The sequence below is a fragment of the Aulonocara stuartgranti genome, assembly GCF_965226115.1.
Source record: "Aulonocara stuartgranti genome assembly, chromosome: 5".
Taxonomy (NCBI): domain Eukaryota; kingdom Metazoa; phylum Chordata; class Actinopteri; order Cichliformes; family Cichlidae; genus Aulonocara; species Aulonocara stuartgranti.
This window is the reverse complement of record NC_138943.1, coordinates 13,754,253-13,777,940: the sequence shown is the minus strand read 5'-3', so window position 1 is coordinate 13,777,940 and position 23,688 is coordinate 13,754,253. Positions and strand designations below refer to the sequence as shown.

The window sequence follows — 23,688 nt, the reverse complement described above, 5'->3', positions numbered from 1 at the left end:
ATGAATAAGTATGACTGACTTAATTTTCCACTTTCCCTCAAGTAATTAATGCTTGTCAAATCAAAGTATTTTATTTACATCAGATTACTTAAAAAAAAATGTTTGATGTACTAATATTAATCTGTTATCATAATATCAATGTATTGCATAATGTCAATATATTTTAATGTTTAACACCAACTTATTTTTATTTGCCAGTGGTATGCAATGATATTATGTAATGTAAACACATTGCAATTATGTTCCTGCAACCCAACGTTTGGCTTTAAATTCTACTTAATTTTTTCAATTGAAATATTAACTGATCATTATTGACAAAAAAAGGCAAAGACTGTGAGTGCTACTGAACAATTCACCTTTATTAAACTGTAACAGCAGTGAAAGCAGCAATTCTGCCATGAACAAGTCCAAAATCACATCCATATAAACTTGTTAACACATTTTTAAAGATAGCCTGCAGAAATAACTGAAAGAAAAAGTTAGTTTGAGAATATATTTGCAAATATTTCACAAAAAACTGACCTTAGCAGCAAATAAAAGAAATTGCTTATAGATGATCCTGTCATCTCTTACATATAACATTTGTATTAATTACACAATTGAAAATGTAAACTAAATTAAGACTACCTAAAAAAAAGCAACACGCTTTTATGAATAAACAGATTTACACAAATATAACTTGTGTACTATTTGACAACAGTTTCAGCTTCTGTACAAGTATTTATCTGTACAAGATTTCAAATAAGTTAAGCCTTAAATGACATTGTTACATAACTAATACCAAACACCTACATGAATTTTAATCTTCATTTTAAACATGTAAGCAGGACATTAAGGTTGACTTAGAACATATTGCTAAAAATCGTCAGTAGAAATTTCTTACAACATGATACCAAAAGGAAAAATCATCCTGCATTGCAGTCACATGAGGGGAAAGCAATAAAAACATAAGCAGTATAACGTTACTGAACACAAAATGAAAAACTACAAAGAATTGCAGAAGTGCAGTCTCTGACTTCTCAATGAAACAGATGGTTTTTGAAAGCAAGAACTTTAGAGAGTTTAGCTCCATCCAGTTCCATGAAAACCTTCTGGAAAACATCAAAGTTGTAGCGAAGGTCCGCAGGGTAGGCAAGGTTTAATGTATACATTAGTCCAAATAGCATTATCACAGCAAATGCTACATTATCCAAATTCTTCGCCACCCTGATGCCTGCAAGGACAACTCTTGTTCATCTGCTGAAGCTTGATCTTTAAGAAGATAAATTCAAACAGTGGTGTCTTCAACAGTCTCACTGATGGCATGTTCTTCCATGCCCTGTAAAAAAGAAGCCATGTTAGTCATTTCATGCCAAGTAAATAATATGACACTGTGGAAAGTCCGGAAAAAAAAGAAAAAAAAAAGACAAGTACATACCACATACTCCCGGATAAGCATGCCAGGGTCTTCACCCATGTAGATACACACTCCCTTGACATACTCACGTTCAGCATCAACATCTTCACACTGAAATGAAATGTATGTAATTAGCATCTTCATTCAGCTCTTGTCCTTCATTTAAGTTTTAATAGTGTACTTTGCATGAATGTTTTTAAAGTAAAGGCACACAAATTAATAATAGGTTTACTGGCAATTAATAATAAGTTGACAAAGTGAAGGTTAAAAAAACAAGCAGATGTAAAAATACAATATGAGAGAATTTATCATGGAAAACATTTGAAATCTTCCACAATTGTAAAGTTTCATCCAAAGAGGATCATGTTAAGTGAATGTTGAGGCTTAATCACTTACATTATCCACACAATTCTTTTCAGTATTAGTCCAAGCTCTCCTCTTGTGTTGACCAACTTCACCAGGTTGTCCAAGTGGAGATCCAGCTGAGCCAGGAACTTTGTCTGAGGGGGGATGGTGGCAATTCTCTTCAACTCAGCGTTGATCTGAAAACATGAGCACAGAGGAATGAGCTTTAAAGGTTTAATACCTGGAAGAAGGCTGCAATCACTCATGCTGAAGAAATGGGCTGTCAAATAACAACTGTGCCTTAACCATTTAGGCTAATACCACAAGAACACCGTGTATGAGGCAAACCTTACCTCATGGAAATCAATTAGAGCAGGCCATCTTGCCATGAAAGCCTCCACCATTGGTGCATCACGAACACCTTCATGTCTTCTGTATGAAAAAGTCTTTCCCATCTTGAGTTTCACCAACTCTGTTACTCTTTTTTATGTCCAAGTCTGAAACTGCCCTGAAGACAACACTGTCTCTTGACTTCAACGATGAGATCCTCAGTTGATTCAGGTGCTCCATTAGAGAGTGAGCCTTCGACAGGTTCCGTCAGCCAAAACAGTCTTTAGGACCATAGGACTCCCCATAGGACTCTGTAGGCAAAAAAGAATTACATATTCAGAAAGAATCCTTTCAGTTTAGTTTTCATAAAGCTATCCATACCCAATAGTCAAAGTTATAAAGATCAGACATAAAAAAAGAAGAATTTATCTAATGAAATACATGCGACTGAACCTATTACACTTATATGAACACCTTTTATTTCTATATGCCTTTTTAAAGTCACAATGTGGACTGATCCAATCTCATAGTTAACTAATGGATAAGTATCAAGGAGTTCACAGAGTGAAATGAGAGTGAATAATCTTGTGGATACTGGGCTGAGCTCAAAAGCTGTCGTGCTCTCTGTACCAGCCACCAAGCTCTCTGACAATGTAGAATATGCTGTGGTACAATGCAGATATGGTTTTTCAGTATTCTGGCAATCCACCTGCTGCCCTTTGGGCCAGTACCATTCCATTTCTATAAGTTATGCCCTTTAATGTCACACACTGTGCAAGGTTGACCTCTAGAATGTCAGGGAATATGTACCTAATGACTTAAGGTATCTCCTCTTTAAGTCTTTAACTCTTTAAATCCACCAGAAAGGCCGATACAGCTGAGCCCTCTAATTCAGAATTGCCAAGAGATGGGGAGTTTAGATGGTAAGCTATCATCATCTGATGTTTTGACTTCTGTAATCATAAAGGTAAAAATTCCACCATCACAAAAAACATTAATTTTAATTGAAAAAAGGTATTCCAGTCCAGAAGAGCATCAATGGTTTCTTTAAAGTACCAATCTTTCCCTCATTTATATATAATGTTTTGAGAAGCAGCTCACATATGTTCTACACAAAGTAGAAAAAAAAAAGGGGGGGGGGGCTCCTAATTTTTGTTAGGACGATGTTGGAAAATTCACAATACATCACTTAATAAGACATAGTCTGTTGAACAAACTTATCTCCTTGTAGATATCTGCTGTATTATTTGGGCTTGACCAATAGAATAGTCAAGTAAGTGACACTTCACCTAAAACAATGACTAAATGGAAAAATGATTTGGCATTTATGGGCACAGGTTCTTAAACCCACGTCTAAGGTGGCAGGATCCTTATTATAACTTGAGTGCGTGTCAGCAGCAAGAATTAAGGTATGGCACTGTGGGGCTCCCAGCTTCTTAAACTCTGACGGTTACAGCCGGACTAATTAGCCACTGTAGCCATAACTAGCACGAGTAACACAAACACTATTGCACTCTCTCAGTGACGTTTTAACTTGCTAAGCCATCAAAAACGTCAGTGCTCTCTGTCACATGCATAAATTCCATATCTGACCGACAACAGCTGCTTTCTCCCGACTATGTGCAATTTGTTAATATTTTTCAGCTTTAGCCATAAAGCTAATACCAACTTTAGCTAGCACTGTAAAAACAACATGCAGATGCATTACAGATTACTTTTCATATAGCATGCACTACAACAATTCTGTGAAAACGTACCCAACTAAAACAAATGTATTTAAATTACTTACCTTCTCACTATGCCTGACTCAGTGCCAAAGGTTGCATGTGGCTGAACAGTCTTCCAGAATCTGGCGGTCAATTGCGCTCTCCTTAAATTATGTTGTTGTCTTATTGGATAAGACTCTAGGTCTTATTATCCAATCATATTTAGTTGTTGTCTTTGAATATATTGCATCATTTCCGGTTGTGGTCAAACATGATTACAATGGTTTTAGTATTCTAATTTAGTCACTTTAAATCAATGCAAGAAAAATTAGTAGTCTCAGTATTGTTTATAATCAAGTAAATGGTACTTTATTTAATAATGTAAATAAGAGAAACATGAAAAGCTAGTGTAGCATTAACTAAATTCATTTGTGCAAATTCAAAAGCCTGCCAATTCCCATTTTTTCAGTGTACTGCTTGATGATGTGGTGCTTTTCTCCCCTGCATGTGTGTTAAATTTATTGTTTCTAACAGTCAGTAGTTCCTCAGTATTCTGCAAATCAATACACTGTAATTCAGCAACAAAGGCAAATGAAAAGCGTACCTGACAGGAACTTTGACCACTATTGAAGACTAAAAAGCACCCAACTTATCTATTAGACAACACTATATTGTAACACAGTTTTAGAGCCATCTCTCTTACTGAGATCTGGGAGCATGGTGAACATGGTGACATTCTTAAATGTAATAAGATGAGTATCAGTAAGAATTTCACCTGGAGGTAAAACAGTAATTTAAAAAAAGCTATGCAAAAGTATAAATTATATTTTATATTTGGATTCAGTCTTCTGCAGTCATCTGAGTTAAATGTAATTATTTTGATACTAAAAACCGTAGTTGAAGAGTTTATCCCTAAAACATTCAATTGTATGTATTCTGAGGAAATTCTGGGATAAAAGGAGATGATCTAAAGCCATTTTAAAGGCTGTCTGGGGTGATTTAGTGTCATTACTGAAGCTGGATCTATTACACTAAAGATAATGAAAGTCATAATAGCTTTTCACCGTGTGTTATCAATCGATCACTCTGTCATCTGGTTCGCTTTTTAAAGTGAATTGTCAGTGAAAGTGATGAAAAAGTGGACCAAGAACACATTTAAGTGGCAAGTGCAGGAGTCAATCAATCAGCTGAATATTCTTTTTAATTATACACTAACATTTTCCACAATTTTGAGTGTTTCATAAGATCTTAAGCAAACAAGAACATGACAGAAGGCTGTCTCACACAGCGTTTGGCTGCAAGTGTCCTGTCCCGATCATGCATTTACTAACAGGTCATCAGAATTAAAATGGCAATGTACAACTCCACTCTCCTGCAACACCTCATTTAGAGCAAAATTCTGTAAATGCGTACTTCTCCCAAGGCTGAGCATTCCCCTGACACCATGAAAAAATTCAGTCCCTAGTTCTTGAATTATCTGGATCTTTGACAGCTGGCAAATTACTTCAATTTAATTTGTATGACATGACATAAAATGCCCAGTGATACTGTATCTCTCAGTGGTCAAGAGTATTTAGAGAAATTCCTAAATCCATCGGCAGAATGATTCCAAAAATGAATGCCATCTAACTTGGGCCAAATCCCATCTTTAGTAAAACTTTCATACAATTCACCCCATATTTTGAGTGATTCAGGTAGAACAGCGGCCCCAACCCCCAGGCCACGGACAGTCAGTGAGTCGTTTGGTACAGGGCCGCGAGTGTTGAGGCTCGGGTGTGAAACTGATGGTTTTCAGGGTTTTTATTGGTTTGTAGCGTTATTTTTTTATCGTTTTTATCGTTAACTCGGTTTCCCTGGGTCTTTTCTCGTGGCAAGACAAAGTGAACAACCACATAACCTTGTAGGCAGACTCCACTAATGATAAAGCAAAGCAAATATAGACTTTGTAGCAGCCTTCCAGATCCACACATACTGTAAAACACTGGATACATTAGTTCTATTTGTAAGCACACATTTAGAATCAGAATCAGAAACTTTATTGTCATTGTCACAAGAACAACGAAATTAAGAATGGTCCCCGATCATTGCATCATCCCTAGCAATATCAAAATATAAATTTAGTTTACTTATGCATTCATACCAGTTCATTACCTTGTTTGATTTTTGACTAAGCGTTGTTTCTTTTACTTGCGTCTTACCTGCCATGATCCCTGGGAGTTGCAGGACAAAAGGTGGTGGCCAGGGTTTGAAGCCATTAAATACAAAGAGGGATAACTGGACCGCACCACCGCTTCCTGCTAAAGGGGGAGAATGTGTATTTTCTTTAATTAAAAAAAAAAAAGCTTTTGTATTTGATTGGATATTTGAGTTTAGGGTTCAGTGGTTTTGATTTTCTTCTTTGGTGTTTATTTTATTAACAAACTAGACTGTAATGCATCATTTTTGTGGTTTATGATTGTGTTTTGTTTCTGATCAGCCATTATCTATACCCTTCTTGTGTGTCGTTTCCTGTTTGGGTCAGTTATATTTGTTTGGGCAGTTGTTTGGTTTGTTAAGTTTGTAGTTCTTTGTCTGAGTTCAGTTTTGTTTCTTTGACCTCTTTTATAAGCTCAACATTTATTACTTTTGTAAATATAATTTTTGGGGGTTAAATAAATGAAAACTCTGACTCCTGCAGTTTACTTTTGTGTGTGTTTGTGTGTGTGTGTGGATTTGTTGTTGTTGTTGTTGTGCCTGTCCCGTTTGGATCTTTAGCCATCAGAATTATTGTCTGAAGGCCAAGAAAGATGCCAAGAGGATTTACTTTACCAAGTGGATCATCATGGCCTTGCCATATTGGTCCATTTGATTGACCTTTATTATAATTATGTATTTATTTGATTTGATTTTCGGTTGTTACAGACGGGACAGACATGACTGGGGGATAGCTAGCAGTAGATTCTAAATATTACATGTTCTTGTGCAGCACGCAAGATTGACAGCGCACAATGTGCTTTGAGGTAGCAGCCAAGAAAGGTGTAGTTTGTGTCTGTGAACACCTGTGTGCACACCTGTGTGGATCAGCACGCTTGAATTCCAAAGGATCTGCTAGGGAGTGTGGGGAGCCATAGCCCCATCCCCCAGGGCATGAAGCAGGTATGGAGGAGATCCAGATATCCAGAGGCCCCAGAGTACGAGGACCCGAGGAGACACAGACAAACAGGCGCATGCAGACACAAACGTGCATTCCCACCCCCATATACACAAACAAATACTCAGCACTCACCCAACGTGGAGACAGACACAAATAGACACTATACACACATTCACACTCCCCAAACATACTCTATATCCCAGGTCCGGGTACTCCTGCCCCCAGACGGGCAAACCGTACCTGGACCCAGGAGATGTAAGCCTTCTCTCTTTGGTGGAGGAAAGAAGACCGCCTTCTTATTTGCAGTAGCAGGGAGGCCCCGGATCCCAGACCCCAATCTAACGGCCAGCACCTCCTCTCAGCCCCTCAGCCCCGACGGTTAATAGAACGGGGGTGAGTGAAGACCCCAAACCTCCCTCCGCCCGCTCATATGTAATGTTGCTGCGTGTTGTTCTGAAGTGCATTTAAAATACAGGAGGGCATGGTGCTTCCTGCCAGAGAGCAGCACAGCTCCTCCTTGTGTGTGTGTTTTTTGAGGCATCTTAACACATGTAAACACTGATGGACAGCATGTAAAAGAAAAAAACAGAAAAACAATCTCTATCTTTGTGAGCGCTTGTGCTGCAGAGTCGCTCACACATTTTAATACACAGGCAAAGTTTCATACATTCCATAAATGTTCCATTCGTACTGGTCAAGTCTTCTCCAAGGTTTTTGTCATAAATAGCACTGACATTTGGTTTTAAAAAGAGCTTTAATGTTTGAGTGAGGGCTAGTATTTAAATCTTAGTGCAGGCTGCATGGAAATTTAAACCTGACATTTTTTTTTAATCAAGCACTGATATTTTGGCAGATCCTCAGTTCTTCAGTTTACTGTACTTTCTGGAAAGTCACTTCAGAAAGTACAGCCATAAAGTCATAAACATATTCCATATCCTTTGCAGCTTTGAGACATCTGCCGTCAATGCAATATGTAAAGCAGTGTGTGTGTTGACAGCAGTGTGTTTTTCAGTTAAATTCTCCACAAAGCTGGTAAAAGGTTGTGACTGAACCTGCTTTTTATTGAAAATAAATAAAATGTTCTGTATGTAATTAAAAACATAAAGTCTTGGCTGTGTCACTGATACATTCTTTTATTTGTCATTCAACACTGTCATATGTTTGATTCAAAGTGCTGGTGCCTTGGATTTGAAAATCTGATCCAATCCTTATGGTTTCCCATAGTGAGGTAGTTATTAAATAAACATGTTTACACTTTGCCTGACACGGGGTGCTATATTCAACAAATGTCTCTATGCCTCACCTGATTTAAGTCAATAAACTTGACCTGACTAATACAGCATCCTATCATTAGTGATAACTGATAACTTTGCACTCCACTTCCACTTCAAGTTCAATAAGGAAGATCTGTAATCACTCATCTGGCTGCTTTCCTTGGTTTTCAGCTGCTACGCTGTTCTTTACATCACTTCAACTTTCCCACGCTGTCAAACTCATGACTGACATCATTAAACTAATCCAATCATCTTCTTGCCCACCTACTATGAGTCAGTCAGCCTCCTCACTGTGTTCTTTAAATTTCAGTGTTTTTCCGCCGTTCTCCCTTTTAGTCTCTGATTCACTCTCCATCTCTCCATCACAGCTCCACCCAAGCCTCCATCTTCATCCATTCTTCCATGATGATTTTCAGACTCTAACCGCCAAATAATTGATCTCAATGAGTCAAGTTCTGTTCTTCTATGATCTGTACTTATTTAAAATTCCACGTTTTGTGTTTTAAAAAGGTAAATGTAAAAACTAATATGGTGTATAGTGGTTTGCACACACACATGACAAAGATATACCATACCAACTCCACAATCATTCAGTCTTTTTTTTCCTTTCCTTTTCTTTTTTTTATCATCAGTGTCTGTAAATGAAATGGTTGCTGTGTGAAGCATTTCTGCATGACATTGATTTTTATTGGTGTTTTGCAAGGTTACCTGACTGTGATGAAGATAGACTAAAAGCTGTGAATAGGCCTGGGGAATGTATGTGGGCTTTAGATGATGATGAGATGAGATAGCCTTTTTTTGTCAGTTGCAGGTCTTTTGCCCACAACCGAGATGACAGATCTTGCCGACCGTACATACAATACAAACATCACATTGGGGAGACAGGTCAGGCTAGGTAGCGAGGAAAAGAACATCGAAATGTGTAACACAAAAGGATAATACAGGAATGCACAGATAACAACACACCATAGCACAATAAACACAGACAAGCAACATGGGAAAGAGTTCCAGTGTGTACATCTGATCTGGGACCGCTGCAATCTTTCGACTGCGCCTCCAGCTGACCCGATGTCCACATCAGAGGGGAGGTAAGCGTTGGAGGTGGCGTTGGATCCGGGGTAGGGAGGGTGATGCGTCAGTGAGTGCTTATCAGCATCAGTATATGTATGTGTTTGTGTGTCCATAGTTCAGCTGTGACAGTGTCCTTCGCCCTGCCAGGCTAAGTAAACAGTCTTCCAGCCAACCCTGGTGGCCTTGTAGGGAATGGGAAGGAACAGACTCAACACAGTCGTTATCAGGGAGTTTTTGTTCAGCTCCAGCCTTGAGCTCCGGCCTTGAGCCCACAACTGGCGCTGAAGGGGTAGCCGCATTATGATGGTAATTTTTCTTTTGCAACAACTCATGAGAATTTCAAAGCTGTTCTTTAACACTCCGACACTGGTCTCTCAATCTCCCGTTGGAGAACCGCGAGCTTCCGCATGATGGTATCAAACTTGCACTCCGTGGTCTTGTCATTCCTTTGCTCAGAGAGCCGATTCTGAGAACTCACGACTGCAGTGAACTGTTCCACAATGTAATACAACTTTCGCTCAAAGGTATTCTGAGCAGGCCTCTCCTTGATGTAACCCAGTATAAGCTCAGAGGTGTTATTCTGAGTATTCACGGCAGCTGTAAGCGTCTCCAAGGTCTTAACCATGCTGCTTTCGATGAGCCCGTTCTAAGAAGTCGCGCCTCGTCCCATCGTTTCAATCCCAGCGGGCAGCCTTGGGGGGGTTTGAACAGCCGGTTCCGCTTTCTTAATTCTCCAATAAGCCAGGGCCAAGCCAGCTCCGATCAGCAAGAACCCTGTTATCATGGTTCCGAATAGGTAGATATCTTCAGCGTCCTCGATCGACAGTCCCGCCAGGCACACGACCCTCCATTTCTGCCACCCATCCATCGTGTATCCAGCGGAGAAAGTCCCTCCAGGGCACTCGGGCTCTCCCGAGCCCAGACTTCTCGTTGAGAAAAGGGTGTCAATAGCATTCAGAGACCAGTTGATCAAATCCATAATTCTCTTTAGGTTTTAGAAACAGACTGTGAGAGAGTGTTCCAGGGAAAGTAATACAAAAAAACACGAGACTAGACAAGGACATAAGAACTAAGCAGGGGAGATAAGGGAGAGGAGAGGAGAAAAAGTGCGTCCGCCTCCTCCGAGAGCCAAAAGTGCCTGAACATATCAGTGAATGTGTTGTATCAGATGGTCAGATGGAGAAAATTAAACTGTCATGTTCCTGGAGACGGCTACATGCCGGCACAATGCACACCTTGTTCATGTGCACTGCAGGCTGACATAAATGCAGTATATTGTGAGAAACAGCATGTGCATGATGATTTTTTAAAATCATTTTTAAAAGCAAAAGAATAATAATACACTTAAATATAACCGCACATGTGTTTAATCCCACTGACCTTTATTTGGTATCATGGAGATGCAGCTATGCTTACATTCCATTGTCAGACATTAATTTCAGTCTGGGAGCTTAGAGAATATGATGGTCATTTGAGTGGTTAGTTACAGAATTTTTGGCCTATCAGGCACGGTTTAGGGATTTCAAAGAAGCAACCAAAAGATATTTGTAGTGGGAGCAATCAGCTCCTTCACAAAGCTAAATAACCAACGTACAATAATAAAAGTTGAGAAAAATTAACAAAAATAGAAAATAAGAATCAAACTAAACTGAAAATTATCAAAGTGAAAAATTATAAAGCGTCACATTCAAAAACAATTAATAATAAATACAAATATTCAAAACCTAAAAGAGGCTATATTTATATTTTAAACTTAATTCTTTATATTTATCCCACGCTTCTCCAATATAGGATCCTAGCTGCTCAGCGGTGACATTCTTTTATGTTGCATTTTTCATTTTGTGATGTAACAAATGTTTTTAGTTGTTCTGGTCTCCAGGCTGGCCAGTTCAACATGCAGACTCTTCTACTACGAAGCCGTTATAACAGATGGTTTAATCTTGCTGAGATATGCAAGACCTTCCCGAAAAAGATGTCATCTGGCTGGGAGCATAAGTGTTGCTCATATTCACATATGGCTTCTTCTTTAGCTTGTGTTTGTGAATGGCACTGTGAACTGTACTCACAGACAATGTTTATGTTCTAGAAGTGTTCTTCAACCCACACAGTGATTTGCATGACAGAATCATGCCTGGTTTAAATGAAGGGCATCCAGAAGGCCCCAAATCATATCCATACAATATTGATTTTTGGCCTTATTCCTTGCACATATAGATTTCTCAAGATTGTTGGACTGTTTTTAGGATATTAGGGACATAATACTATATTTGAAGACAAAGACTTGTTACCACTTAACCCAATTAATTGCAACATATTGCTTGAGCTTTCTTTTAAGTACTCCTTAATTTTCCAGCATTTTATTTCCTCAGGTCGTAATTTTTGAGACATGTTGCTGCTGTCAAATTCAAAATACTTTTTGCGAAATAGGAACATGTCTCAGTTTAACATGTTTCTATGTTCTGTTGAAAATAAATTTTGGTTTATGACATTATTGCATTTGGCTTTTATTTACATTAATTTTAACAGTCAACAGGGCAAAACTCAAAGAGATTTCTAACCGTGTGGAAGTTTGTGGGAAAGTTAGTTTCCCTATGACCTCAATAAACACTATCTTGATGAGTTATGGGCTTGAAAGCTTGTTTCAAGTTTTACTGATTACAAAATGATATTGATTTTGTAAATAATGGCCTTCATTACAGTCAGAATTGACGATTAACAGGGGTATGATGAATAATTTCACTTAATTTCACAGTCAGACATGTGCTTGTTTTCTCTGACTGACTAAACAAGAAGAAGATGATGAAAAGAAGTTTGTGACTATGGAAACACTTAGCTTCAGGCTGCACAGGCTTTGACTAACCAGTGGCTATTTTGCACATTGTACAAAATATACCTTCATATGGTGGTGGTGGAGCAATCAGCAGCCCATAATATGTTGATTGCCAAGGTTACACTACATGATTCACATCATTTCCTACTAATAGAGACAGCTCAGTGACTCTTTATGGCTTATGGATGGGCCCATTGTCATCCTGGAAGAAGGTACTTCTGTCAGGATATAAATATCTATCTATCTATCTATCTATCTATCTATCTATCTATCTATCTATCTATCTATCTATCTATCTATCGAGTGTGTGGTCTAATCACATCATATGCACTGGCTGTCTCGGACATCTAAAAATGTACCATACTGTACAATGTAATAGTATAGGATTGTTTTTACATTCAGACAATAAATGATCAAAGTTGCTGTTCTTCACTCTCATAAGAACATGAATTCAATCTTAAAACCTCTGAAGGAAATATTTAAAATCCTGGATTAATTATTATTTAAGATTATTCAAGCTTTTCTATTTATTTATTTATTAACAAGAACTAAAATGGTATTACAGCTCAGGTCCTCTCTTAGCCATTTACTCTAAGTGGAGATTAGGTAGATGTTGTATAATGACTGACTTAACAGAGTTTTTTTTATTGACTTTGATGTTTAACTTTCTTTATGTATCAGGTATAAAGGGTTAAAAAATTAGCACTGAATATACTGTTCTGTATACTCAGCCTACACTTGGGTTTAATAATCTGCTCACAAGCCCACTTCTCTGGCCTGTATATGTGTTCCCATCAATTTATTTTCAGGATGTTTTTTATGCCTTAACAAGATACTCTTTGTTGTGTGTCTCACATCACAAATCAAACCAGGAGACATTATTAAAGTGAAGTTAAGCTTTATTCACACCAGGCAAAGCCCACTTGCTTACGCACAACTTCCTCAGCTCATTAGGCACCAAAGTTGCCATCCCAGACATATTTTTGGGAACACTAACTTGTTAGGAAGCTTTTAGGGGGAAAAACAAAGATGTAGAATTTCCTGTCTAATCTGTGTAAAAGTTTCTGTGTAACATCCTCTAATTGGGGCTAACTGAGGAGAGAATGTAATTATTGTCTTTTTTTATCTGTTGTGTTTTGATGGCAAGATCTTCTGTGTGGTGTTAAATAGGTAAACTATATATGGCAACTAAATAAAGCTGTTTAAAATTTGGTTTCATATGGCCGATTTGTCCAGCTGAAATTATATATTTCTGCAGTTATTTTACATAAAATTTCTTCATTAAAATATTTTTTTTTTAAAAAAGCATCAGCATTAGTATCAAAAAGAAGAAAAGTCAAGACATTAAAGTTCATGCAATAAAGAATGAAATTGTGAAATGTGTTGCACCTAATTTTAAAAGATTGGTTGTGATTTCTGGGCTCGCCCTGCATTTCTGCATTTCTCACACTTGTGTATTTAGTTGTATATTGAGTTTTCCTTTTTTTAATTAGCTGTGTTGGTTTTTATAATGCTGTCAATGCGCCATCAAATGAGACAGTTCTTATTACCAGAGTGTCAAATAGTGCCATTCTGTCAAAGCAGTGACATTTCGCGAATGCAAACAAGCTGTCCTTTCACGCCTGTGCCAAGACCCACCAGGAGCCAGATGCATAGCACTGTGTGTACACATTATCATAGCTTATAACAAAGGAGAACAAAACAATCATAAGAAAGGCAAATGCAAACCCTGCAAAATTGTTTTTTACATTTAGTCCCACCTATCCCTATTTTTCCTGCTCCTTTTCCATCTGGTCTTATATTTCCATCCATATCAGGCTCGACTCTAGAAAAATGAGTGTATGCATCATCTGAATTATGTGTGCGGTCCACACTTTTTACTGCAGACACATTCTTTATAAATGGCCGTTTATGTCTGGGAAATGGTTGCGGTGATAGTGATATGGGTCTCAAGCTCCAAACACATAATATATGGACACTGGTAAAGGATGCCTCATGATTATGTTTAAACTGACTGAGAGTGGCTGGGAGTCATTATTCAATGTGATGTTTAGGGCACCCAAAACCTTTAAGTAAAACAAAATGACTTCCAATGAGGACTGTGGCTGGGGACCAACTTTGCCAAACAGGAGATCGCTGGTTGGCAAACTTGGACATAGTCATGTTTTTGTTTTTTGTTTTTTAAAGAGGATCTCCCGGCATCTAAAGCCAAAGATCATTTTGCACGAATGTTTGGAATTCCAGGCATATCTGACAGCATTTGGCACCTTACAAAAAAAGATGTTGGTGAAAATGGCAAAGGACATTTTTGCCTGTATGGATGTATCTTCTTTAGCTATAGTACTCTAGTCCAGCGGTCCCCAGCCGGTTTAATGTCATATTTCCATGGACCGGCCTTTAACGTGTCGCAGATAAATACAACAAAATAAAATGATACGACCAAGACAACAACTGTGGTAAATATAATAATAAACGCAAATTCACCGTATAATTGTGTAACTGTATCAGCAGCATCCTCCTGAAATGCGCCAACAACATTGAGAGTAACAGCCTCCTCTCTGCCCCTTAATGCTCTCTGGTCACTATTGTAATGCGTAAATATTACTTTCGAAATAAGACACATAACTACAACACGGGAAAACACCCAGGGAAACTGAATTAATGATAAAAACCCTGAGAACCATAAATTTCACACCCAAGCCTCAACTCTCGCGGCCGGTACCAAATGACTCATGGACTGGTACCGGTCCATGGCCCGGGGGTTGGAGACCGCTGCTCTAGTCTGTCAGTGTTATTGTATAAATTACTACAATCTTAAACCAAAGATGAAAATGTTACTTTCTAAAATTTCTTTTACTGTACATCTGCAGAAATCACACACTCCACTGACACCCACAGCTGTTAACACTGTTAAAGGTCTCCCTGGACTACAGCACACACCTGTCCCATCTGTTTTGTACAGTAAAATGTCACTTGGAGGACATACAGGGACGTCTGCCCATAAGAAGGTCTATGTTTCTATAAAACTTTAATTCACATGTATTTTCTTATGTTTCTGGACCATCTGGAGGGCCAAAGATAAACTTGTCGAGCAAGGCAGGCATTTTTATATTGATAGCAGAAAGCAGGTCAAAATATTTTCACCAGAGCTTAGGGGACCTTATTGGAGCTTAATGACTTGTCCAGTCAGATTTCCTTTCATAAATATGTGACCAAATGTTGAGCAACTGGATTATTTACTTATATTATTTAACAGTAATATATATTAGGCCTAATGTATTTTGATGGATGGCTAAGAATGACAGACCATTAAAAGCAATTACATGGGTACATTTGGTCAAAGACTGTTGTGTAATGTTTTTATTTTGTTATAAATGTAAAAAAAAAAATTTTAGGTTTTATTTGTCCTCGATTTAAAATGTCACAAATTTGTTGCTATGCTTGGGTTTCTTGTTTATTTGGGTTAGCAATTAATCAGACCTTCCAGAGCCTTCATATTGCTTTTCAAAGCAAACAGCTGTATTAAGAAGCTCTCTTTCTAACTCCTCCAGTCTTTTTTTGTCTGACAAAAAAGGGGAACAGCATTTGGATTCAGAGAACTTTGTTTCTTTTGTGCTTTGAAATCGGACTTCTCACTGAAGAAAATCACATAACTTGAAGAATCTCCTCAGCTCACTGTCTTTGTTGAGTGCAGCACCGAGTGAAGGAATATGAGACAATATATTCTGAGAGACTTTAATTAAAACATCCAGTGTGAAATCCCTCTGACTTATACCATAAAAGTGACTTTTAATCTCATATTTCAGTAATGCATATTTCATTTTTGTCTGCCTGCTGTTGTTGAGTTATTACAGTTTTTAAAAACTTAAAAGATACTTGTGATTCTGAGGTTTCTGCATTATATTTGCAGGTATAGTTTCTAAAAAAGCACACTGCCTGCTAAAATAAGTGGTGCCAGGAGCTTGTTGATTTTGCCTTTTAAGGTAAACACATTTCATTGTAATGTTGAGCCTTTGTTAAATTACATTCATTCATTCATTCTCATCTGCTTATCTTTATCAGGGTCCCAGTGGTGCTGGAGCCTGTCCCAGCTATCACAGGGTGAGAGGCGGGTATGTTGCAGGGCTAACACAGAGAGACAAACAACCACTCATACCTATGTGCAATTTAGAATTACCAATTAACCCAACCACTGTTAAATTACATATGACAAATAAAATTTAAATAAAACTGAAACTGAAATAGAGATGTAAACAAACCCTCCTGGTATTTCTTTTCTCATTTTGCAGTGTAGAATACAGCCAAAAGGTTTCAACACTGCCAATATGATGGTCTCAACCATTATACACTCTTTGTTCTCTCAAAGGTCAACACTGTCAAATCAAGCTTGCAGTTGGTCAGTAGCACATTCATGTAATAAAGTTTACCAGAGTTCATGCTTTCATTTACCTTTGGGACTAAGCCTGCTGACTGGGTTGATGCCACTTAAACAAATGTATTTTTTGGTATTGATGTAGTTCAAAGAGCTTCAAATCTTATCATAGAAGAAAAATAACATTGTCTTCACTACTCATACTGGAAAGTTATAGCCATCTTTTATATACAGTTCATGTGTTAAACATTAGCGTTCATTTAGTTGGCTTTCTCGACAAATTCCATTAAGGAGAGTAAATCTAGCTATAAAGCATCAGCTAGATTAACACAAAGGGGATTCCAGAGTGAATGAAGTTTTGTAGAAGGACTTTGTAGAAATTGACTGGTTCACTACTTAAAGACTAGTAGACTCTTATTTATATAAATGCATAAAGTATATGTCTTTCCATCAAGGTGAACAGGTCAGACAAAGCAGTATATTTTGTAACACCAACATTGGCTCATATTTTGACTTACTCAGTCAGTTACAACTGTCTGCTTGTATTTTCTTCATGAACGTGGCTGCTCAAAGAGCAGGGGATGTTCTCCTTCTCTGCATCTGTTTTTCATCCTCTCTGGCTGTCGGTATCTTTCACCGTCTCCGTCTGCTGATCTGCTTCTTCTTTCTTCCCCACTCACTCTCATTTTAACGGCTCCTCTTTTTGCCCTTGAATGAAAGAAAACAAAACAAAAAAAACCCCAGAAACAAACAGCACAACACAATAAACAACCTTGCTCTTCCTGTCTTCGCATGCCTCTTCTCCTTGTCTCAGCTGAAATGTTTTCACAGATAACCGTGCTCGTGTGTATATGTGTGTTCAGGATTGCCCTTTGGCTTTTAAGACTTTGCAACTTCACTGATGTCAACAAAACAAACAGCTTAATGCTTCGCGTTCATAAAGTCTCCCTGGCACCTTTGCAGCAGCAGTACAGAGTAAACAAGAGTAGCAATACAAACAGGGAGACACTTACTGTACATAAGATAAGATAAGATAACCTTTATTAGTCCCACACGTGGGAAATTTGTTTTGTCACAGCAGGAAGTGGACAGTGCAAAAGTTATGACGCAAAAATTAGAATACAATAAGAATAAATACAGTACACAGCTGTACAGAATAGAATAAAATAATATACTATATACAGTAGAATAAAATAGAATAAAAATATACAATAAGATAAAAATAGAATACGAATGCTATATACAACTGAGTAAAAATACAACGATGCCAGAAAAGATTATTGCACTTAGTGTTATTGCACATGTGTGGATGTGTGTGTTTGTTCAGTTAAAGTCTTTGTTGTGGAGTCTGACAGCAGTGGGGAGGAAAGACCTGCGAAATCTCTCCGTCCCACACCGTGGGTGCCGCAGTCTCCCACTGAAGGAGCTGCTCAGTGCTGTCACAGTCTGCTGCATGGGGTGGGAGACGTTGTCCAACAGGGATGACAGCTTAGCCGCCATTCTCCTGTCACTCACCACCTCCACTGGGTCCAGAGGGCATCCTAGAACAGAGCTGGCCCTTCGGATCACCCTGTTCAGTCTCTTCCTGTCCCCAGCAGAGATGCTGCCGCCCCAGCAGACCACACCATAAAAGATAGCAGAAGCCACCACAGAGTCATAGAAGGTCTTCAGGAGTGGGCCCTCCACCCCAAACGACCTGAGTCTCCGCAGCAGGTACAACCTGCTCTGCCCTTTCCTGTAGAGGGCGTCTGAGTTATGAGTCCAGTCCAGTCTGTTGTTCAGATGAACACCAAGGTACCTGTAGCTGTCCACAGCCTCATGTCCATACCCTGGATGTTCAGTGGTTGCAGTGGAGAATGCTTGTGCCTGCAGAAGTCTACCACCAGCTCCTTGGTTTTACTGGCGTTGATCTGGAGGTAGTTCAGCTGGCACCAGTCCACAAAGTCTTGAGTCAGTCCTCTGTACTCCTTGTCGTCCCCATCACTATTGCAGAGTCATCAGAGAACTTCTGCAGGAAGCACTGGGTGGAATTGTGGGAGAAGTCTGCAGTGTAGATGGTGAAGAGGAACGGAGCCAGAACCGTTCCCTGTGGGGCCCCCGTACTGCAGACGACCCTGTCCGACACACAGCCCTGAGTCCTCACATACTGTGGTCGGTCGGTGAGGTAGTCCAAAATCCAGGTAGTGAGGTGATGGTCCACTCCAGAGTTCTCCAGCTTGTCCTTCAGAACCGAGGGAAGAATAGTGTTGAAGGCACTGGAGAAATCAAAGAACATGATTCTCACAGTGCTTCCAGCGGTCTCCAGGTGAGCGAGGGAACGATGTAGGAGGTGAATGACGGCATCATCCGCTCCAATGCCAGGCTGGTAGGCAAACTGAAGTGGGTCCAGTGATGAGCTTGTTAGGCGCCAAAGCTGAGCCAGGACCAACCGCTCCAGGGTCTTCATCAGGTGGGATGTCAGAGCCACCGGCCTGTAGCTGTTGAGGTCCTTGGGGCGTGAAGTCTTGACCTGTGCTTTGATGGGGTGAGAGTTAGGAGACGGGTTGCCAATCTATTCGAGGGCCAAAACAGAATGAGAGACAATCCTCACACTCATGCTTATGACTAATTTAGAATAGTTAATTATTTACTTAATTAATTAAGTATGTCTTTGGACTGTGGAAAGAAGAAAGTACATGGAGAGAACATGCAAACTCCACACTGGGAGGTGATAGTGCTAACCCCTCCATATTCTTTATAAATGTTTACCTTTCCCAGTTATAGAAATCATTTTTGCAGTAACCTTGTTTCATAGCAAACTGGGACAGAACAACGTAACCACTTTTTTAAAATAGTTTGATCTTTTATCATCTGTGGACTATCAAAACCCTAATCTTTGCTTACTAGTGTACACTGTGTAATTAACCACATCAATCTTTACTTGTGCTGCAAAGCCAATTCTGCTCATATCCCTTTTCCAGCACACTATAGACTTTCTTGTTAAATGAGAATTGCAAAATCTCCCCTTCAGCATTGCATCACTTCAAAGAGTTCTAGATTTGATAGCTTATCAGACAGCTGCTCTGTTTGAATGGAAGAACAGGTCAACAGAGTTTATGGTGATGTCCAGAGTAGGGTGCAACTAACAAACTATATCCCCTTGTTGAAACACCAAATTAGAGGTGATTCTAGGATCAAAGCTTCAGGTGGGCTAAGCACCCAGTCACAATGTCATGCATACAGTGCTTTGTAATTAATATTAATAGAATAAGGTATTTGCAAACAAACTGGATCCTTTTTACTGTTACATATCTAAAATTAACTGGGCACATATTACTCTTACCTTTAAAAGGAATCTAATTGGTTGGATGATCTTTTCTAATGTTGAAGAAATGATTCTGAATGAATAATCATAGTTCTAATATAATACACCAGTTTTAGGGTTATCATATCTGAGCCCAGGGGGTCAGTTGTGTTGATTAAATGTAGTAAATTAACGAACAATTTGTAGCAAATTAGATTCACAGCATTGTTTCAGTCTCTCAAACACATAACTGCAGTCTATTTTACTTTTCATGCTTTTACATTAAAGTTTTTGAATTTATACAAACCCTTCTTTTATATTACACAATAAAGACACGATCCCAGGTACCCAGCTCTGTGGAGGATAGATTAGCAGTGTCTCACTCAAATCTATTAGCAGCCATCCTGTTCAAGCCATGTTCAGAGTGATATGAATCCAAATCAGTGATCATCAATGAATGTGGGTGAAACAGAGGATACCTCAGCTTTATAACTTTTGATGACTCTGACTAGTCCACTCCTATCTGTTTCTTTTTGCGCTCTTGCCTTTTTGCTGTCTTCATCTAGCCCCCTCTCTCTGTTCACCCTCTCTATCCTCTTTTCTCAATCTTCATGCTGTCATCCAATAAAGAAGCATTTTTACATAACTAAATTCGCTAGGAATTGGCTGCTGGCCATTGACACATAAGATCTTTCTGACTTGCACTCTGAGGCTCTGCAATCAGTAAACAAACAATGAAGCCCAATTCGGCCAAACTAGAAAACTTTATTGAACTAATAAAATAAAACACACCAGCTCACTGGCTGGCAACTTGTATTATGGTAGCAGATTTATAGCTTATAAGCTAAAGTTATCTAAAAAGCTCTACTGCATTACCAAATGTTTTGACGCTATTTTGAGAACAAATATACATAATCAGCTCTTTCTGTAACCAAATGCAGGGTCATTGCTGTGACCCCCCAGAACCACTTGCACTTCTGCTTGTTGAAGTTTCAGGTAAAGTGTACTTTGAATAATCTCTTCATTTTCTTTTAACAGCAATAACCTTGTCGTGTTTATTACTAAGAACCCACAGCGTGTGAGAGCTATGTAACATCATGACATCAAGAACAAAGAACATTTGACCTTGTTTTCGTTGTAACTTAAGCTGACAAAATAGACCATTAGAAGATGATGTCAGAAAATACTAGTAAAATACGTTATTATTGTTACTATAGTGTTTTTGAGAGGCTCTATAATGAAATTAAGGGATGCTTGAGCACCCATTAAAAAAAGGTCTAAATTCGCCAATGCACTAAACCAGGGGTGTCCAGTATAAGGTGCAGAGGCTAGAGTCAGTCCGTCACAGACTCCAATCTGGACCATAAACTTTTGATTTTTGACTGTGTTCATAAACTCTACATCTTTATGCAGATGAAGACCACCCCCATGGCCATTCATAATACAGCAAAATAATTAAGTAATAGATCAACAATTACATGATATTTTTTCCCTATGTAAATGTATGATGTTGTATTTTTTTTAACAATGGGTCCACATTTTTTAAGCCTGTGTTCTGTGAATGAACAATGAACAATGCTTTATGATTACAGGAAAATCTGGGCAATTAGCTACCAGCAGCTATGGAAAATTAGACACATGCAGTAAATTTTCTTTCGTTTTTCCTTCTAAGTGAGTTTGTCGTGCGCTTTTTAATCCAAGTGCCAAATTACCCACAGAGCTCCCAGCAGCAGCAGCAGCAGCTCCCCCTCCCTGCCCGTGATCAGTGGTTTGCTCCAGTCGACACGCTGCTGCTGTTTGTCGCAGCTCCAGCGGCTGCTCTGCCACTCAGAGCTTCAGCCCGTTTACCGAGCGCACTCCGGACGTCGTCCCCGAACGCTGTCAGCTCTTCTCACCTTCTCACCGTCAGCCTCTTTCAGCGTTTTTACCTCCTACGTTGGAAGGTCAGTTCTTCCCCTCCTCTTGTCTTCATTTTTTCTTTCTTTCAGGTTTGATATCCCTTCTTTTTCTTTTTTTTGTCTTCTTTTTTGTCCCCCTCATCCCCTTGTTTTTTAGCTGTTGGATTTCTCTGTTATCCTGCAAGTCTTTGCCGGAGCTCTTTACTCTCTGCTTTGTGTTGTTGTTGGAGGGAAAACCAGTTTTATACCCTTTCTTGTCTTTATTTTCAGTTTCTTTTTTTTTCGTTACGTTTTGTTCACTTTTTAAAAAAAATGAAATCTGCTGTTTTTTTAATCTCTTACAGAATTTATTTGGATTTTCATGAGTTTGGCTCTTCAGTTTGCCCACCCCATCGTAATCACACAACATCTTTTTTTTAATTCTTGTAAAGTCCAAAATGGATTTTTATGTATCTTATATTTGAATGCTGCGGGTGCAGCATGGCAGATGTGGGGATGCTGGTGCTGCTGATGATGGGCAGGTGTTTCATGGACCGATCAAATTCCACCGAACTGCTCGTGTCTCTGACGGGACTGCTTTTGCCCGAAGAGTGATCTCAGTTCTGTGAATACGTGTTTGCAGCTGCACACAGACAGAGACACAAACAGACACTAAAGTCTGTTTTACTGTCGGTCTTCGTGAAGCAGACCTGGAGCTGACAGGCTGGGTTTGTTACTCTGTCATGTCCTGTTCAGCGTTTCTGGTGTGTAATATCAGCAGACTGGCTGTTTGTTCCTGTTTTTGCAGATATGAGCTTCAGTGCATGCTGAGAGCTTTTTTTGCTCTTGTAAACCGTCACTTGGCTCCTTTAAGAGCTGTTTTGACATGCACACTTCATTCTCAGATCTATTAATTTGGTAGCAAATCTTGTATCTAGTTTAGTTTAATATTGGTAATATATTTCAAACTTACAACAACCAGTGTAGACTTTTGGAAGCTGTCTAACCTGAATACACCAACCTGCCGTTGTGTGTACTGGATTTTAAAATCAAACTTCTTTTTCTGAGCCAAAATTAAGTCAGTGAGAGTTTAAAACAAAGAAAAACATAAACATTTGCTAATATAAGAAGTAAGCGAAGGTGTAAATTTATATAAACAGTTTGGTGAGACATCCATCTCCTCAGCATACACAGAAAACTTTGTATCAAGCGCTTCGTAAGTGATTAAGATTTTTTTCTATTTCCCATTATTATAGGCAGCATTTTTTTATTCGTCTATGCTCTTGACAGTTCAGTTACTTATCAGATCAGTGAAGATTCAGGCTGCTGCAGCTGTGCTTGATTCTGCAAATGTGTTTCGTCATATTGCCAGAGAGCACTTGTAATAAATTTATGATTCTGGGTTAGTTTGTGTTTCTCAGTCTGTCTGTTCTTGATGAGAAATTGGATATATTTGGAATTATAATCATTACGTTTCAATTACTGACAGATTCTCAAAAACAATTTAATAATTTGGTAGCCACGATATTTAACATTTACTCTCACGTATCTGATACTCTAAAAGCTCCACTGATTAATACATTTGTGTATTTAAGTCTTGCAGGTGCTTTCAAGAACTGTTTGCTTAAGAGTGGTTGTGGCTCAGGAGGTAGAGCGGGTCCTCTAGTTTGTATGTCAAAGTATCCTGGGGCAAGTTACTGAATCCCAAGTGGCTCCTGATGCATCCTTCAAAATGTGTTCGTGAATGTTAGGCAAAGCGCTTAGCATGGAAAATACCCATATGGAAAAGATATATATAAATCTTATAAAGTTTTTATCTGTCTTGTATGAAACTTGTATGAAAAGCATACAAGAGTGAAAACACATATAAGATCCCTTGAAAAATTATATAATGAAACTTGTATGTTTTCTATACTTACTAAAAAATATATGAAAGTAATGAGAAAGTGGCCACTTTCATGAGTAAATCATATATGTTTTTACTATTTCTTTTCCATATGGGTATGCTTATATCAATGCACAGGTATGAGAACTGTGCTTGTAGTGATGACTGATGGACTATGCTGAGAAT

The 23,688-nt window shown here is 38.7% G+C and overlaps 2 protein-coding genes and 1 long non-coding RNA gene across 5 annotated transcripts in view; 2 read left to right on the top strand and 1 right to left on the bottom strand.

Annotated features, from left to right (window-relative positions):
• The window catches only part of LOC309707057, a 262,943-nt gene that overhangs the window by 41,843 nt on the left and 197,412 nt on the right, over positions 1–23,688 (top strand). The gene's annotated exons all lie outside the window — the stretch shown is intronic.
• LOC309707054 (uncharacterized protein) lies at positions 346–4,879 on the bottom strand. The gene is made up of 5 exons (XM_082534143.1): positions 3,861–4,879; positions 2,095–2,382; positions 1,793–1,938; positions 1,418–1,507; positions 346–1,318 (listed from the first exon to the last, which is right to left on the bottom strand). The coding sequence occupies exons 2-5, from the start codon at positions 2,194–2,196 to the stop codon at positions 1,186–1,188; spliced, it is 471 nt and encodes a 156-aa protein (XP_082390269.1). The 5' UTR covers positions 2,197–2,382; positions 3,861–4,879; the 3' UTR covers positions 346–1,185.
• raly (RALY heterogeneous nuclear ribonucleoprotein) overlaps positions 21,421–23,688 on the top strand; it is a 130,130-nt gene continuing 127,862 nt past the window's right edge. For 2 of the 3 annotated variants that reach the window (XM_082534133.1, XM_082534131.1), the window contains exon 1: positions 21,421–21,683. The gene's annotated coding sequence lies outside the window, so the exon portion shown is untranslated. The remainder of the gene's footprint in view (positions 21,684–23,688) is intronic. The other variant, XM_082534132.1, reaches the window with a different exon arrangement.

What these genes read in the sequence shown, in the direction of transcription:
- LOC309707054 (XM_082534143.1), bottom strand. Translation starts at nt 2,196, where the DNA reads ATGGGAAAGACTTTTTCATACAGAAGACATGAAGGTGTTCGTGATGCA. An exon ending in CTCTAATTGATTTCCATGAG is followed by an intron (nt 1,939 to 2,094) that starts GTAAGGTTTGCC and finishes TCATGTTTTCAG; the next exon opens with ATCAACGCTGAGTTGAAGAG. An exon ending in AAAAGAATTGTGTGGATAAT is followed by an intron (nt 1,508 to 1,792) that starts GTAAGTGATTAA and finishes ATTTCATTTCAG; the next exon opens with TGTGAAGATGTTGATGCTGA.